We start from the raw sequence: 13,269 nt of genomic DNA, 5'->3' as shown, positions 1-13,269 counted from the left end.
TGCTTAGCGGGGCCTCCAGACTGTTCAGAATCTTCAGCCTGCTGCCCTAGCCCGCTTGACCTCTTCAATGCCAAAGCCGTCTCACCTCTCGGCCTTTGCGCTGCCTGCTCCCTCCTCCCGGAACGCGTTCTCACAGCGTTCTGCAGCCCGCATCTTTGTTTGGACGTCACCTTATCAGAGAAGAATAACATAGCGGGGTGCTGCTAGTGCTTATTTCGGGCGTTATAGAAGAGGTTTATTGTTTTCGTTTATTTGTATGTTCTGGTGAGGTTTTTGTTTCTTTTTTTACGTGATCTGTGTAATAAAATGGCTTTTGTAACTTTTTTACTGGAACCAATGAGATGTAAATACTCTCTTTGCATGTTTGGAAAAAACCTTTAAAAAATACATTTTAAAATTCTAAACCATTCTACCACCCGTAGATTATCACAGTTAGCAATTTTTTCGTGGCCCCTGTCCCAGTCACGTAAATTTGGGGGTGGGAGTGTGATGGTATAATGTAATGTAATGTGCTTTTACAAATATGTAGTTAGCGGAGTTCCCATTGTGGCTCAGCGAGTTAAGAACCCGGCTAGTGTCCATAAGGATGCGGTTGGATCCCTGGTGTCGCTCCGTGGATTAAGGATCCCTCGTTGCTGCAAGCTGTGGTGTAGGTGACAGATGTGCTTCACATCTGGCATTGCTGTGGTGTAGGCCACAGCTGCAGCTCTGATTTGACCCCTAGCCTGGGAACTTCCTTATGCTGCAGGTGCTGCCCTAAAAAGAAAATAAAAACATGTAGTTATAAATGGGCGCTATTAATCCTCTATAGTTAATTGCTATTAGTGCTGTAGTATCTGTGAACCTTTATTTATTTAATCTCGTGTTGGATCCGTTCTTTCTTGCCTATTGTTGTTTTGCTTTCAGTTTATCTTCTCTCCAAAATATTCGTATCAACATAGAACCTCTCCAGCTACCCTTACCCTTTCTTTCTTTCTTTCTTTTTTTTTTTTGTCTTTGTGTCTTTTTTAGGGCTGCACATGAGGCGTATAGAGGTTCCCAGGCTAGGGGTCTAATCCAGGCTGTAGCCATCAGCCTACGCCAGAGCCACAGCAACGCCAGATCCGAGCCAAGTCTGTGACCTACACCACAGCTCACCGCAAAGCCAGATCCTTAACCCACTGAGCAAGGCTAGGGACGGAACACGCAACCTCATGGTTCCTAGTCGCATTTGTTAACCACTGCGCCACGATGGGAACTCCCTACCCTTACCCTTTCTAGATTTTAGCTTCTTTTAACACCAGAAATAGGAAGACTCTTATACTCCCTGTCATTGTTTCCTCTCCTTCTCTCTTCTCTTGAACTTGATTCAAGTTAAGTTTTTGGTTGTCTGAAACAGGCCCACTGACCTCCTCTCTGGTCTGTACACCTGGGTGATTTCATCCTTCGTCATGGCTGAATGTCACATGTTAACATGCCCTAATGTGTATCTCCTGGCTGGATCGTCCCATTCCAAACAGCTACTTTCACTTGTGTGAAACCTTATACACTTTCACATCTCAGTCAGAGGCACCTCCATTCTTCCTGTTGCTCAGGTTGGAACTCCTTGTGTGGTCTCTGCATTTCTTCCATGTTCCAAATTTGGTTGGTCCGCACTTTATTTTTTACTTTAATTTTATTTTTATTAGAGTATAGTTGATTTACACTGCTGTGTCAATATCTTTTTGTTTGTTTGTTTTTGTTTTGTTATTTCTTGGGCCGCTCCCGTGGCATATGGAGGTTCCCAGGCTAGGGGTCTAATCGGAGCTGCAGCCACCGCAACGCTGGATCCGAGCCACGTCTGCAACCTACACCACAGCTCATGGCAACACCTGATCCTTAACCCACTGAGTGAGGCCGGGGATTGAACCCGAAACCTCATGGTTCCTAGTCAGAACTCCCTACACACATTGTTTCACACTTTAAAAATTATCTCAAGCCTGACTGCTTCTCATTGCCTTCTTGGCTACAGCTGTCGTTTAAGCACCCCCCCACCCCCGCCCCAAGCACATTGTCTCACCTGGGTTATTCTGATGATCTCCTCCCTGCTCTCTGCTCACCTGAGCTGAGCTGCTCTGCCGTTGACTCTCAACACAGAGTCCTTCGTGGTTTCTCATCTCCTTCATAAAAACAGCCGAAGTCCTTGAGGCAGTTTATGAAGACTCCTGTGTCCAGGTCCCTGCTGCCCCTGTGACTTCATGTATCAACACTCCACTCCTTATTATCTGGCTCCAGCCACATCCCACTCAGGGCCTGGGCTCACATAGGGTCTCCCTGAAATGTCAGGTCCCTCCATGCCACGGGTCTGCCCCTCAGTCAGTTCTCTTTTCAGGAGTTCCCTCTTCAGAGAGGCTGCCGAATAACCCAGCACCTTGCGCACTCACCCCCACACTCCATCCCTCCCTCATCCTGAGCTTGGCCTTTGCACTGATGGTCTGGCACTTACTGCATTATTGCCTTACTGCCTGCCTTGGAGCAGGCACTATGCTTTGTTCATGCTTGTACACACAGTGCTTCAAATATTGTCCGATGGAGTAGGTGCTTAATAAATATTTGTTGAATAAATGCATTCTATTTTAAGGCATATGGATTTGGTAGGGATCTAGGCATATGGGGTAATTAAAAATTTGGGGGGACACTGGGGAACAGACTTCACATGCCGTGAATTAGAGGAAGGAAATTGGCTTTTCTCGTAGAGATAGACTCGTGGACCAAGTGAGGTTTGACATATGTACAGGTAGATATTTGTGTGTGTCTATATATAGGGCCGCATGTGTGGCATATAGTGGTATATATATCTGCTTGTTTGGTTTTATTGAGTTATAATTGATATACAACAGTATATTAGTTTTAGGTGTATAATGATTCGACATTTATACATGTTGCGAAATGATCACCACAATAAGTCAAGTTACCATAGTCACCGTCAAAGTTACTTTTTTTTTTTTTTTTTTTTTTAATGTCTTTTTAGGGCCATACCCATGGCATGTGGAGGGTCAGAGCCACAGCAACGCCAGATTCAAGCCACATCTGTGACCTACACCACAGCTCATGGCAACGCCGGATCCTTAACCCACTGAGCAAGGGCAGGGACCGAACCTGCAACCTCATGGTTCCTAGTCGGATTTGTTAACCACTGCGCCACGACGGGAACTCCTGAATAATATTTCATTATCTATATATTTCTATATCTGTGTCTATAATGCACATCTTCTTTATCCATTCATTTATCCATGGGCATTTAAGTTGCTTCCATATCGTGGCTGTTGTAAATAATGCTGCGTATGAACATAGAAGTGCATAGGTCCTTTCATTTTTTTTTTTTTTTTTTTTTGTCTTTTTGCTATTTCTTGGGCCGCTCCCGCGGCATATGGAGGTTCCCAGGCTAGGGGTCCAATTGGAGCTGGAGCCACCCGCCCACGCCAGAGCCACAGCAATGCCAGATCGGAGCCGTGTCTGCGAACTACACCCCAGCTCACGGCAACGCCGGATCGTTAACCCACTGAGCAAGCGCAGGGACCGAACCCGCAGCCTCATGGTCCCTAGTGGGATTCGTTAACCACTGTGCCACGACAGGAACTCCGCATAGGTCCTTTCAAATTACTGTTTTTATTTTCTTTAGATAAAGTGAAATTGCTGGTAGTGGAATTGTCAAGTGGTAGTTCTATTTTTAATTTTTTGAGGCACTGCCATACTATTTTCCATAGTGGCTGCACCAGTTTACATTCTCCCTAATAGTGCACAAGGGTTTTCTTTTCTTCACATACTTACCAACACTTGTTATTTGTTGTCTTTTTTTTTTTTTTTTTTTTTTTTTAGGGTCTCACTCTCGGCATATGGAAGTTCCCAGCCTAGGTCTTGAATCAGAGCTATAGCTGCCAGCCTATACCACAGCTATAGCAACACCAGATCTGAGCTGTGTCTGTGACCTACACCGAAGCTCACTGTGATGCCGGCTCCTTAAGCCACTGAGTGGGACCAGGGATCCAACCCAAGCCCTCATGATTGCTAGTCAGGTTCATTACCACTGAGTCATGATGGGAACTCCGGTTTGTTGTCTTTTTGATAATAGTCATCTAACAGGTGTGAAGTGATATCTCATTGTGGTTATGATTTGCATTTTCCTGATGATTAGTAATGTTGAGCATCTTTCCATGTGTCTGTTGGCCATCTGTGTCTTCTGTCCCCCCCCCCCCCTTTTTTTTTTTTGTGCTTTTTAGGGCCATACTCAAGACATGTGGAGGTTCCCAGGCTAGGGGTCGAATCAGAGCTGCAGCTGCCGGCCTACACCACAGCCACGACAATGCAGGATCCAAGCTGTATCTGCAACGTACACCACAGCTCACAGCAACATGGATCCTTAACCCACTGAGAGAGGCCAGGGATCGAACCTTTGTCTTCATGGATGCTAGTTAGATTCATTTGTACTGAGCTATGACGGGAACTCCTAAGAATGTTTGAATTTTAATTCTCCAGCCTCACAGAAAGCTGTTACAATTTTAGTAATGCTTTAAGGTGACTTTTTATTTAAAAAATCTCAATAGCAATCAGAAAAAGTCTTAAAATAGCATCTGTCTGTGGGAGGCCTTTTTCTCTTTGGTCTGCAGATGTTGGTAAGGCACAGGTTTATGGACGCTACAGAACCCCAAGAGGCCCACTGGGTGAAGCAGTGCTGGAGGGGCAGAGAGGCAGGGACAAATATGGCAGCATGGTCTTAGGACAGAACTACTGGGGTTTGAATAACAGGTTGGAGTCGGGGGTGTGGACGTGACATTTCCTTTTTTTTTTCTTTAAATTAAAATATAGCTGATGTTGGAGTTCCCATTGTGGCACAGTGGTTAATGAATCCACCTAGGAACCATGAGGTTTCGGGTTCAATCCCTGGCGTCACTCAGTGGGTTAAGGATCCAACGTTGCCATGAGCCATGGTGTAGGTCGCAGACGTGGTTCGGATCTGGTGTTGCTATGGCTCTGGTGTAGGCTGGCGGCTACAGCTCTGATTAGAGCCCTAGCCTGGGAACCTCCATATGCTGCGGGAGTGGCCCTAGAAAAAGGCAAAAACACACACACAAAAAATGTATATATAATTGATATATATTACGCTAGTTTCAGGTATGCTAATCATTTGATGGGTGCACCCATTATGAAATGATGACCATGTCTAGTTTAGTAACTTCTGTCCCCGTGTAGAGTTATTACAGTGTCACTAGCCATGTTCTGTATGCTGCACATTACATCCATGATTTCTTATTATCTAACTGGAAGTTGGTACCACTTCATTCCCATCTTCCATTGTGTTCACCTCCCACCCCTCCCGTCTGGCAACTGCCTGTTTGGTCTCTGCATCTGTGAGTCTGCTTTAGTTTATTGTCTTCTTGTGTGCTGTGTCAGCTATGATGTTCCGTTTCTCGAAGTTACCAGGGTACCCCTCGGTACCAGTGGCTTCCACACAGGGCAGAGGAGCCAGCAGGTGTTCCTTGCAGGCAGCTTGCTCATTGTGCTCCTTCAGGGCCTCCTCTCTGTGCTCCCAGCCAGAGCAGGACAGAGGCAGTGTGGTTAACAGCACACCCCCATCTTTGCCAATCACATCACATGACCATCCATCCAGGGCTGGGAAGTGCACGCCAGGTTGTGACTGGCGGGAGAATTGGAGTACTTGGTGAATAGTACTAATGACTGTGACACATGCCAGTTAAGGACAAATTTGGAAAGTATAGAAGGGTAGCAGGAAAGAACATGTACACTTTCACATATTCTGTATTAATACTGTTTTGCAGAGATGTATTAAAATTTACTATTTTTGGGTGGCTTGCTGCTTTTTTTGCTATAAATATTTCAGTGAACATCCTTGTTTTTTTTTTTTTTTTTGCTTTTTTGGGCTGCATCTGTGGCATATAGAAGTTCCCAGACTAGGGGTGGAATCGGAGCTGCAGCTGCTGGCCTTCGCTGGCCAGCATCCGAGCCACGTGTGTGACCTACACCACAGCTCACGGCAGTGCCATATCCCTGACCCACACAGCGAGGCCAGGGATTGAACCTGTGTCCTCATGGATGCTAGTCGGATTTGTTACTGCTAAGCCACAATGGGAACTCCTGAACATCTTTGTATATTGAATGCAGCTCTGATTTTTTCTTAGGCTGATCTAGAAGTGAGAAGATATGAATGTGCTATAAGACTTTTGTACCTACTGCCAAATTGCTTTCTGGAGTTTACACTTGAAAATATTCCCAGATGCTATTGGCCTCTGTCCTCCTGACATGTTGTTTGTCCCTTCTGCCCAAGTTTCATGCTCCAGTGCCCAAGCCCTGTTCCTCCCTCCTCATTCCTGCTCCTTGCGCTCCATCCTGCCTGGGTGCTATTTATGTAGCTGAATGACCCAAAGTGGGGTCCAGCCGAATCTGTCTGGGGAAATGTAGGGGCCGAGAGGGAGACGGTTTGGGAATGGAGCAAGGCTCGTGATTCTCAGCTGCTTGCTGCCTAGACTCTGTGGGTTCCCTGAAGAGAAACTGGGAGGCCAGCCTCAGTAGGGGAGGGGGGCTGGGCTCAGCTGCCGTTGGGGCCCAGTTCAGGTTCTGACTTGGGGGGCCCTGCCCTACACTGAGGATAGGGCCCAGTTAGGTATTTCTTTGGGTAGCCTTTTCCCGGCGGCACCAGATGTGCTCCTTTATGATGTCAGCACTGCCCCGAGAGAACAGCAGCCACACAGATGGCGAGCCTATGGTCCCCGCCCCCCCCCGCCCCGCCTCATCGCGTGGCACTGGTCCCAGGGCTTGAACCTGTTCCTTGCAGGTGGTGGTAGTGACCTCCTCTAACTGTGAACCAAACAGCCCACTCCAGATGCTTCTGATGGACCTTACAGTTAGAAACTAAAAAAAAAGTTGTTTTGCTGTAGGTGGTAGCTTTGCTCTCCATCAGGTTATCTGTACCACATTTGAGGTGGGGGTACTGTTCTAGATAAATGGTTTTTCATTAATTTGATGGGGTTTGTTTCTCTAATTGTTTAAAAGCTTGATAAAGTCAGGAACTTTTTATTTTTTATTTATTTTTTTACGTTTTTTGCTGCACCCGTGGCATACAGAAATTTCAGGGCCAGGGATTGAACCTGCGCCACAGTCATGAAAATGCCAGATTCTTAATCCGCTAAGCCACCAGGGAACTCCAGGAACCACTTTTTAAAAAGTTGAGGTTCTGTGAATTTATGGTTCTGTGAATTTGGACAAACATAGTCAGTCTTGTAACCCTTATCACAAATCAAATGTAGAAATGATTCTGTAACCCCAAGTTCCCCCTGCCTTCTCAGTTCTTCCCCACCTTCAACCCGTCAGGTTCTGTCTAATCTGTCCCTGTGGTTTTGCCTGTTGCAGAATGTCTTGTTATGTCAGTGACCTGCAGTACATGGTCCTTGAGTCTGGCTGTGCTCCTTGGCATCATCGTGGTGTGGGTGTGTCTGTAGCTTGGTCCTTACGTTGCTGAGGCGGCTCCATTGTGTGGCTCCTCCAGGTGTTTTATATCCCTTCGCCAGGTGAAGGTCAGTATTTATGTTTCTGTATCTTTTATTTTATTTTAAAATTTTAAAAGTTTTTTGTCTTTTTTAGGGCCGCACCTGTGGCATATGGAGGTTCTCAGGCTAGGGGTCCAGTCGGAGCTGTAGCTGCTGGCCTACACCACAGCCATAGCAACTCGTGATCTGATCTGCATCTGCGACCTACACCACAGCTCATGGCAACGCTGGATCCTTAACCCACTGAGGGAGGCCAGGGATCGAACCCACGTCCTCATGGATACCAGTTGGGTTCCACTGAGCCATGATGGGAACGCCTGTTTCCATATGTTTTAGTAGATAGTTTTTTTATATTTTAACAGAGTAGTGGTTAAGCTTACAATTCATATCCTACTTTTTTCACTTAATAATATGTGTGAAAAGTTTTCCATTTTTATAACCGTCTCCATCTCGAACTTGAACATTGGTTATTATTTCTTTTTTCTTTTACTGTATTCTGTAATTAATATTTTTATGCACGATATTAAAAATTAGTAGGTGACTATCCTTAGAGATTTCCGGAGGTCAAATTATGTGATCAAAGGTAACAGGACCTGTTTTTCCAACACTGTCACCCACCCAGTTAGGCATGTTCTGAGCCTTTGGAGACCTCTGCTCTATCTCCCTCCACATTTTGTCACCATGTCAGTCAGTTGTTACAATGTATCCCCACCCCCAATTCTTACCTTCCTGTTGGTTTTGTAAATCATTATATCTGAGAGAGTTGTTTTTCTGGCCTTGTTCTCTCTTATGATCATCTTTGATATTCTGGGAATGTTTTTTAAGGAAGTAATCCTAAATATGCCCTGATGTGTGTATTTATTCTTATTCTATTTTTGTACCTATTCTATACTAATTTCTCTTACAACGAGATCTAAAAAGATCAGGGGAGTTCCCGTCGTGGCGCAGTGGTTAATGAATCCGACTAGGAACCATGAGGTTGCGGGTTCGGTCCCTGTGCTTGCTCAGTGGGTTAACGATCCGGCGTTGCCGTGAGCTGTGGTGTAGGTTGCAGACGCGGCTCGGTTCTGATGTTGCTGTGGCTGTGGTGTAGACCAGCAGCCGTAGCTCTGATTTGACCCCTAGCCTGAGAACTTCCATATGCTGCAGGTGCAGCCCTAAAAAAAAAAAAAAAAAAAAAAAAAAAAAGGTCAGGAACAAGAGCTCATTTTGAAAGCAGTAAGCATCATGCCTCAGAGTCCCCTTTCCCATGCTGTGCCCCTCAACGCACAGTTCCCACCCACTCTGCTACGCTCTCTGCTGAGGGGTGAGGGTGGTCGTGGGTTCTTTGGGTGATAATTAAAGCTGTCTTCCCTGTGGTCCTGATTTTCCATTTAGATCTTCTTGTTTGTTTGTTTTTTTTTTTTTTTGGCCACACTGCAGCATTTGGAGTCCCCAGGCCAGGGATCAGATTCGAGCCATAGTTGTGGTAATGTATTGCCAGATCCTTAACCCACTATGCCAGGCCAGGGATTGAGCCTGCGTCCTGGCCCTCCATCAATGCTGCTGATCCTGTTGTGCCACAGCGCAGGGAACTCCTGTTACAGCTTCTTCAGAGATAGTGTTCAGAACAGAAAGTACCTTCTTTGGATAGGTTAAATATGCACTGATTTTTATGTTTCCTCAGCCTTTTCTTGTGCACCCATGAGATCTGTAGCTTTTTTTGTGTGTGTTTGTTTGTTTGTTTGTTTTTTAGGGCTTCACCCTCAGCATGCGGAAGTTCCCGGGCTTGGGGTCAAATCGGAGTTACAGCGGCCGGCCTACGCCACAGCCATAGCCACAGCCACCCAGGATCTGAGCCTAGTCTGTGACCTACACCACAGCTCATGGCAACGCTGGATCCTTAACCCATTGAGCAAGGCCAGGGATCAAACCTGAGTCCTAATGGATACTAGACCGGTTCCTTTCTGCTGTGCCACAATGGGAACTCCCAAGATCTGTAGCTTTGGATTTCATATGTATGTGTATTTAAGACAGCATCCTGATGCTCTGTGAGCATTCATACAAATGTGTATTTCCATTTTTTAAGTTTTATAATTTTTGGTTTAAATGGGGAATTAACTGTGTCAGTCAAGACTGGAGAATTTTATTTATTTATTTATTTATTTTGTCTTTTTGCCATTTCTTGGGCCACAGGTTCCCGGCTAGGGGTCAAATCGGAGCTGTAGTCACCAGCCTATGCCAGAGCCATAGCAGTGTGGGATCTGAGCCATGTCTGCAGCTTCTAGCATAGGTCCCGGCAATGCCGGATCCTTAACCCGTTGAGCAAGGCCAGGAATCGAACCCGCAACCTCAAGGTTCCTAGTTGGATTCGTTAACCACTGAGCAACGACAGGAACTCCTATTTATTTATTTATTTTTTATGAAACAAATTTTTTGGCCCCGCCTGTGGCATGTGGAAGTTCCCTGGGCCAGGGATCGAACCCTCACCCCAGCAGCAACCCAAGTTGCCATGGTGACAACACCGGATCCCTGAACCACTGAGCCACATGGGAACTCCAAGACTGGAGAATTTCAAATGGTGGGAGGGTACTTCTGTGTCTTCTTCATTCTGTGTCTTCTTCCCACAGTGGGGAGCAGACTGGCTGTGCTGTCGTCCTCTTCCTGGTGGGGCTCATCTCCTGCAGACACTGGGGCTCTAGCCTGTGTGACTGAGCTGTCTCTCCGCTACCCCAAGAACCATCCCCTTTGGTTCCATCCTCTGCTTTCTCCTGTACTGAAAGCCCACCTTCCTCAGCGCCCCTTTGTTCTCCTAGCACTTTCTCTAGTCCTTCACACTAAGCAGTATTGGGGCTATGAGCCCCTTTTAAGCCCTGTCTTGGCTCCCAGAGAGTTTGCAGACCCCTCACAGGGACTCCCCAGAGTGAGAACCTGAGTCCTGGCCACCCTGTTCTCTCGCTGTGAGACTTTCTTCTTGAAGTTCCCCTCCAGGTGTTCCTGAGAAGGTACTGGGGGGGAGCCCCCTCCCCCAGAGAACCTAGTGTCTGACATGGGGTGCAGGCTCCACAAGTTCACACTTGGTGGACGGGCATGTCAGCAGTGGATGGGGCACAGATGTTTATGAGAAATGCTGCCTTGTGAGGGCTGTGGGGGTTCTGATGTGGTGATGGAGTGATTGTGGCTCGAGGGCCGTGGCTGAGCACCTGCATTTGGAAGGAGTCACTCACTGCCTTCTGGGCGCTGTCCCTCCCCTGGGAGAGACAGGCAGACAGCCCTGCTGCGTGCAGGAGAATGGAGGAGCGCCGCTGGGCTAGGGAAGGCCTTCTGGGAGGAAACATGCCAGCGCCAAGTTCAGATCCTGCTGGCCTTGAGCAAGTGGTTGGTAGTTACCTGGTTGGGACCCCCACCCCCACCCCCGGTTCCTGCCAGGTTGTTTCCTGGCCCTGGGCATGGCGGTGACCTGGGCCCGGTCCCTCTTGTATGCTGAAAGAGATGGTCTCCGGTACCACCTTGTACATGGCTCGGTGAGAGTAAGACAGTCATTTGTATCAGATGCCAGTGGGAACATCCTTCAGAGCATCTGTCCAGTGCTGCTAAGGGGAGATCAGATGCTTATGTTTGCCTTTAAGTAACTTGATTTAACTTTGATTTTTCAGGAGAACATTAAGTTGGATAAAAAGGAGGGCGATAATGCACCATGGCAGCGGCCCTCAGAATGTCCAGCACCAACTGCAGAGGTCCAGGGCCTTCGCCAGCAGCGAAGGAGAAGAGCAGCCGGCCCACCCAAACCCACCCCAGTCCCCCGCCACGCCCTTTGCGCCATCGGCCAGCCCATCGGCACCCCAGTCCCCTGGTTACCCAGTTCAGCAGCTGATGAGCCGGAGTCCCGTGGCTGGGCAGAACGTGAACATTGCCCTTCAGAATGTGGGGCCTGTGGTGGGAGGAAACCCTCAGATCACGCTGGCCCCTCTGCCGCTCCCCAGCCCCACATCTCCAGGCTTTCAGTTCAGCACTCAGCAGAGGCGGTTTGAGCATGGGTCTCCATCGTACATCCAGGTCACCTCGCCGCTGTCCCAACAGGTGCAGACTCAGAGCCCCACCCAGCCCAGTCCTGGGCCAGGGCCAGGTCTACAGAGCGTGCGGGCGGGCGCCCCCGGCCCCGGCCTGGGCCTCTGCAGTAGCAGTCCCACTGGCGGCTTTGTGGACGCTAGTGTGCTGGTGAGGCAGATCAGCCTCAGCCCGTCCAGTGGCAGCCACTTTGTGTTCCAGGAGGGCTCGGGCCTGGCACAGATGGCCCAGGGGGGCCAGGTTCAGCTGCAGCACGCGGGGGCTCCCATTGCTGTTCGAGAACGGAGACTCTCACAGCCCCACGCACAGTCTGGGGGCACCGTCCACCACCTGGGACCTCAGAGCCCTGCAGGCGGGGCCGGGCTGCAGCCCCTGTCCAGCCCTGGCCACATCACCACAACAAGCCTGCCGCCCCAGATCAGCAGCATCATCCAGGGGCAGCTGATCCAGCAGCAGCAGGTGCTGCAGGGACCACCGCTGACCAGACCTCTGCTCCCTGGAGTCGGGGTCGGTGTCGGGGGGGCTTCAGCATTTGGGATGACGTCCCCACCGCCCCCTACCAGCCCTTCTAGGACTGCAGTGCCCCCTGGCCTGTCCAGCCTTCCTCTCACGTCTGCGGGGAGTGCGGGGGTGAGAAAGGCTCCCAGGAAGTTGGAGGAGATCCCCCCAGCCTCCCAGGAGCTGGCTCAGATGCGGAAACAGTGCCTGGACTATCACTACAGAGAGATGGAGGCGCTGAAGGAGGCCTTCAAGGAGTATTTGATCGAACTGTTCTTCTTGCAACACCTTCAAGGGAACATGATGGATTTCCTAGCTTTTAAGAAGAAACATTATGCCCCGTTACAAGCTTATCTTAGGCAGAATGATTTGGACCTTGAGGAAGAGGAGGAGGAGGAGGAGGAGGAAGAGAAGTCTGAGGTTATCAATGATGAGGTGAGAAGCAACAGTTTAATAAATAGCGGGCCGTGCTATGTGGATTTGAGTCTAGGCAACCGTAAAGAAAAAATAGCTTGTAAGCCTGGGGTGGTTCTAAGATGCAGTTTCCTAAGAATTTGATCCTGGAATAGAAGCGAAAGTGGGTCTGCTTTCTCCTTCATGGAGGGGAAGAGCTGCTCTGGTGGGAGCATGGTGCAGAGTGGTGCTGTGAGTAATGCTGCTTCATTTAGAACAGGGGTGCTTATCTAGTTGGGGAAACTAACCTGGTGAGGCCTAGCTGTCCCTTCCCTATGCCTCTGCTGGCTGTGTGGGGATTGGCCGACCCTGAAGGGCTGCAGAAACCAAAGGCATGGACGCCTTTCTGCTGTTCCCCAGGTTTTACATTTTACTTATGTAGGCCCGCCCATTAAAAACATCGGGAACGTCATTTTTAAAGAAGGAATTTGAACCACTACTTGTTATTTATATGAGACATAATTATAGGTCACTGGATAGATTTGTAAATATGGTTATTATGGCAAAAAACTGAATTTTTTTTCAATCTTCAGATAATAGTTTTAGATTTGAGATGATATATTCAACTCACACTTTTGCAGATACCTACTCAATGTAGACTCTTTAGATAGTGAAATTTTTGGGTTCCTGGAATGGGTGCTTAATAAACCCCCTACTGAGATTTCTCCATACCTAGTGATTCCTAAGATCCTTTTATTTGTACTTTGTAAAAAGGAAGCTGATCAGATAGGGTGGCAGTGAGGTGCACTGT

At 48.1% G+C, this 13,269-nt stretch overlaps 1 protein-coding gene across 50 annotated transcripts in view; it reads left to right on the top strand.

Annotated features, from left to right (window-relative positions):
- EP400 (E1A binding protein p400) overlaps positions 1 to 13,269 on the top strand; it is a 106,740-nt gene that overhangs the window by 560 nt on the left and 92,911 nt on the right. For 31 of the 50 annotated variants that reach the window (XM_084993449.1, XM_084993440.1, XM_005670520.4 and 28 more), the window contains exon 2: positions 11,156 to 12,500. In XM_084993449.1, coding sequence (XP_084849575.1) covers positions 11,190 to 12,500 — 1,311 coding nt within the window. In that variant the 5' untranslated portion in view covers positions 11,156 to 11,189. Of the gene's footprint in view, positions 1 to 7,383; positions 7,548 to 11,155; positions 12,501 to 13,269 lie in introns of all 50 variants that reach the window. The other 19 variants (XM_084993464.1, XM_021073851.2, XM_084993466.1 and 16 more) reach the window with 1 other exon arrangement.

Source organism: Sus scrofa, chromosome 14 (assembly GCF_054392235.1).
Source record: "Sus scrofa isolate SSC_HxYL_T2T_F1_AM1 chromosome 14, Sscrofa_HxYL_maternal_Yorkshire_Landrace_v2.0, whole genome shotgun sequence".
NCBI classification, from domain to species: domain Eukaryota; kingdom Metazoa; phylum Chordata; class Mammalia; order Artiodactyla; family Suidae; genus Sus; species Sus scrofa.
Note: the sequence above shows the minus strand (reverse complement) of the source record. Positions and strands in the feature narration are given on the sequence as shown.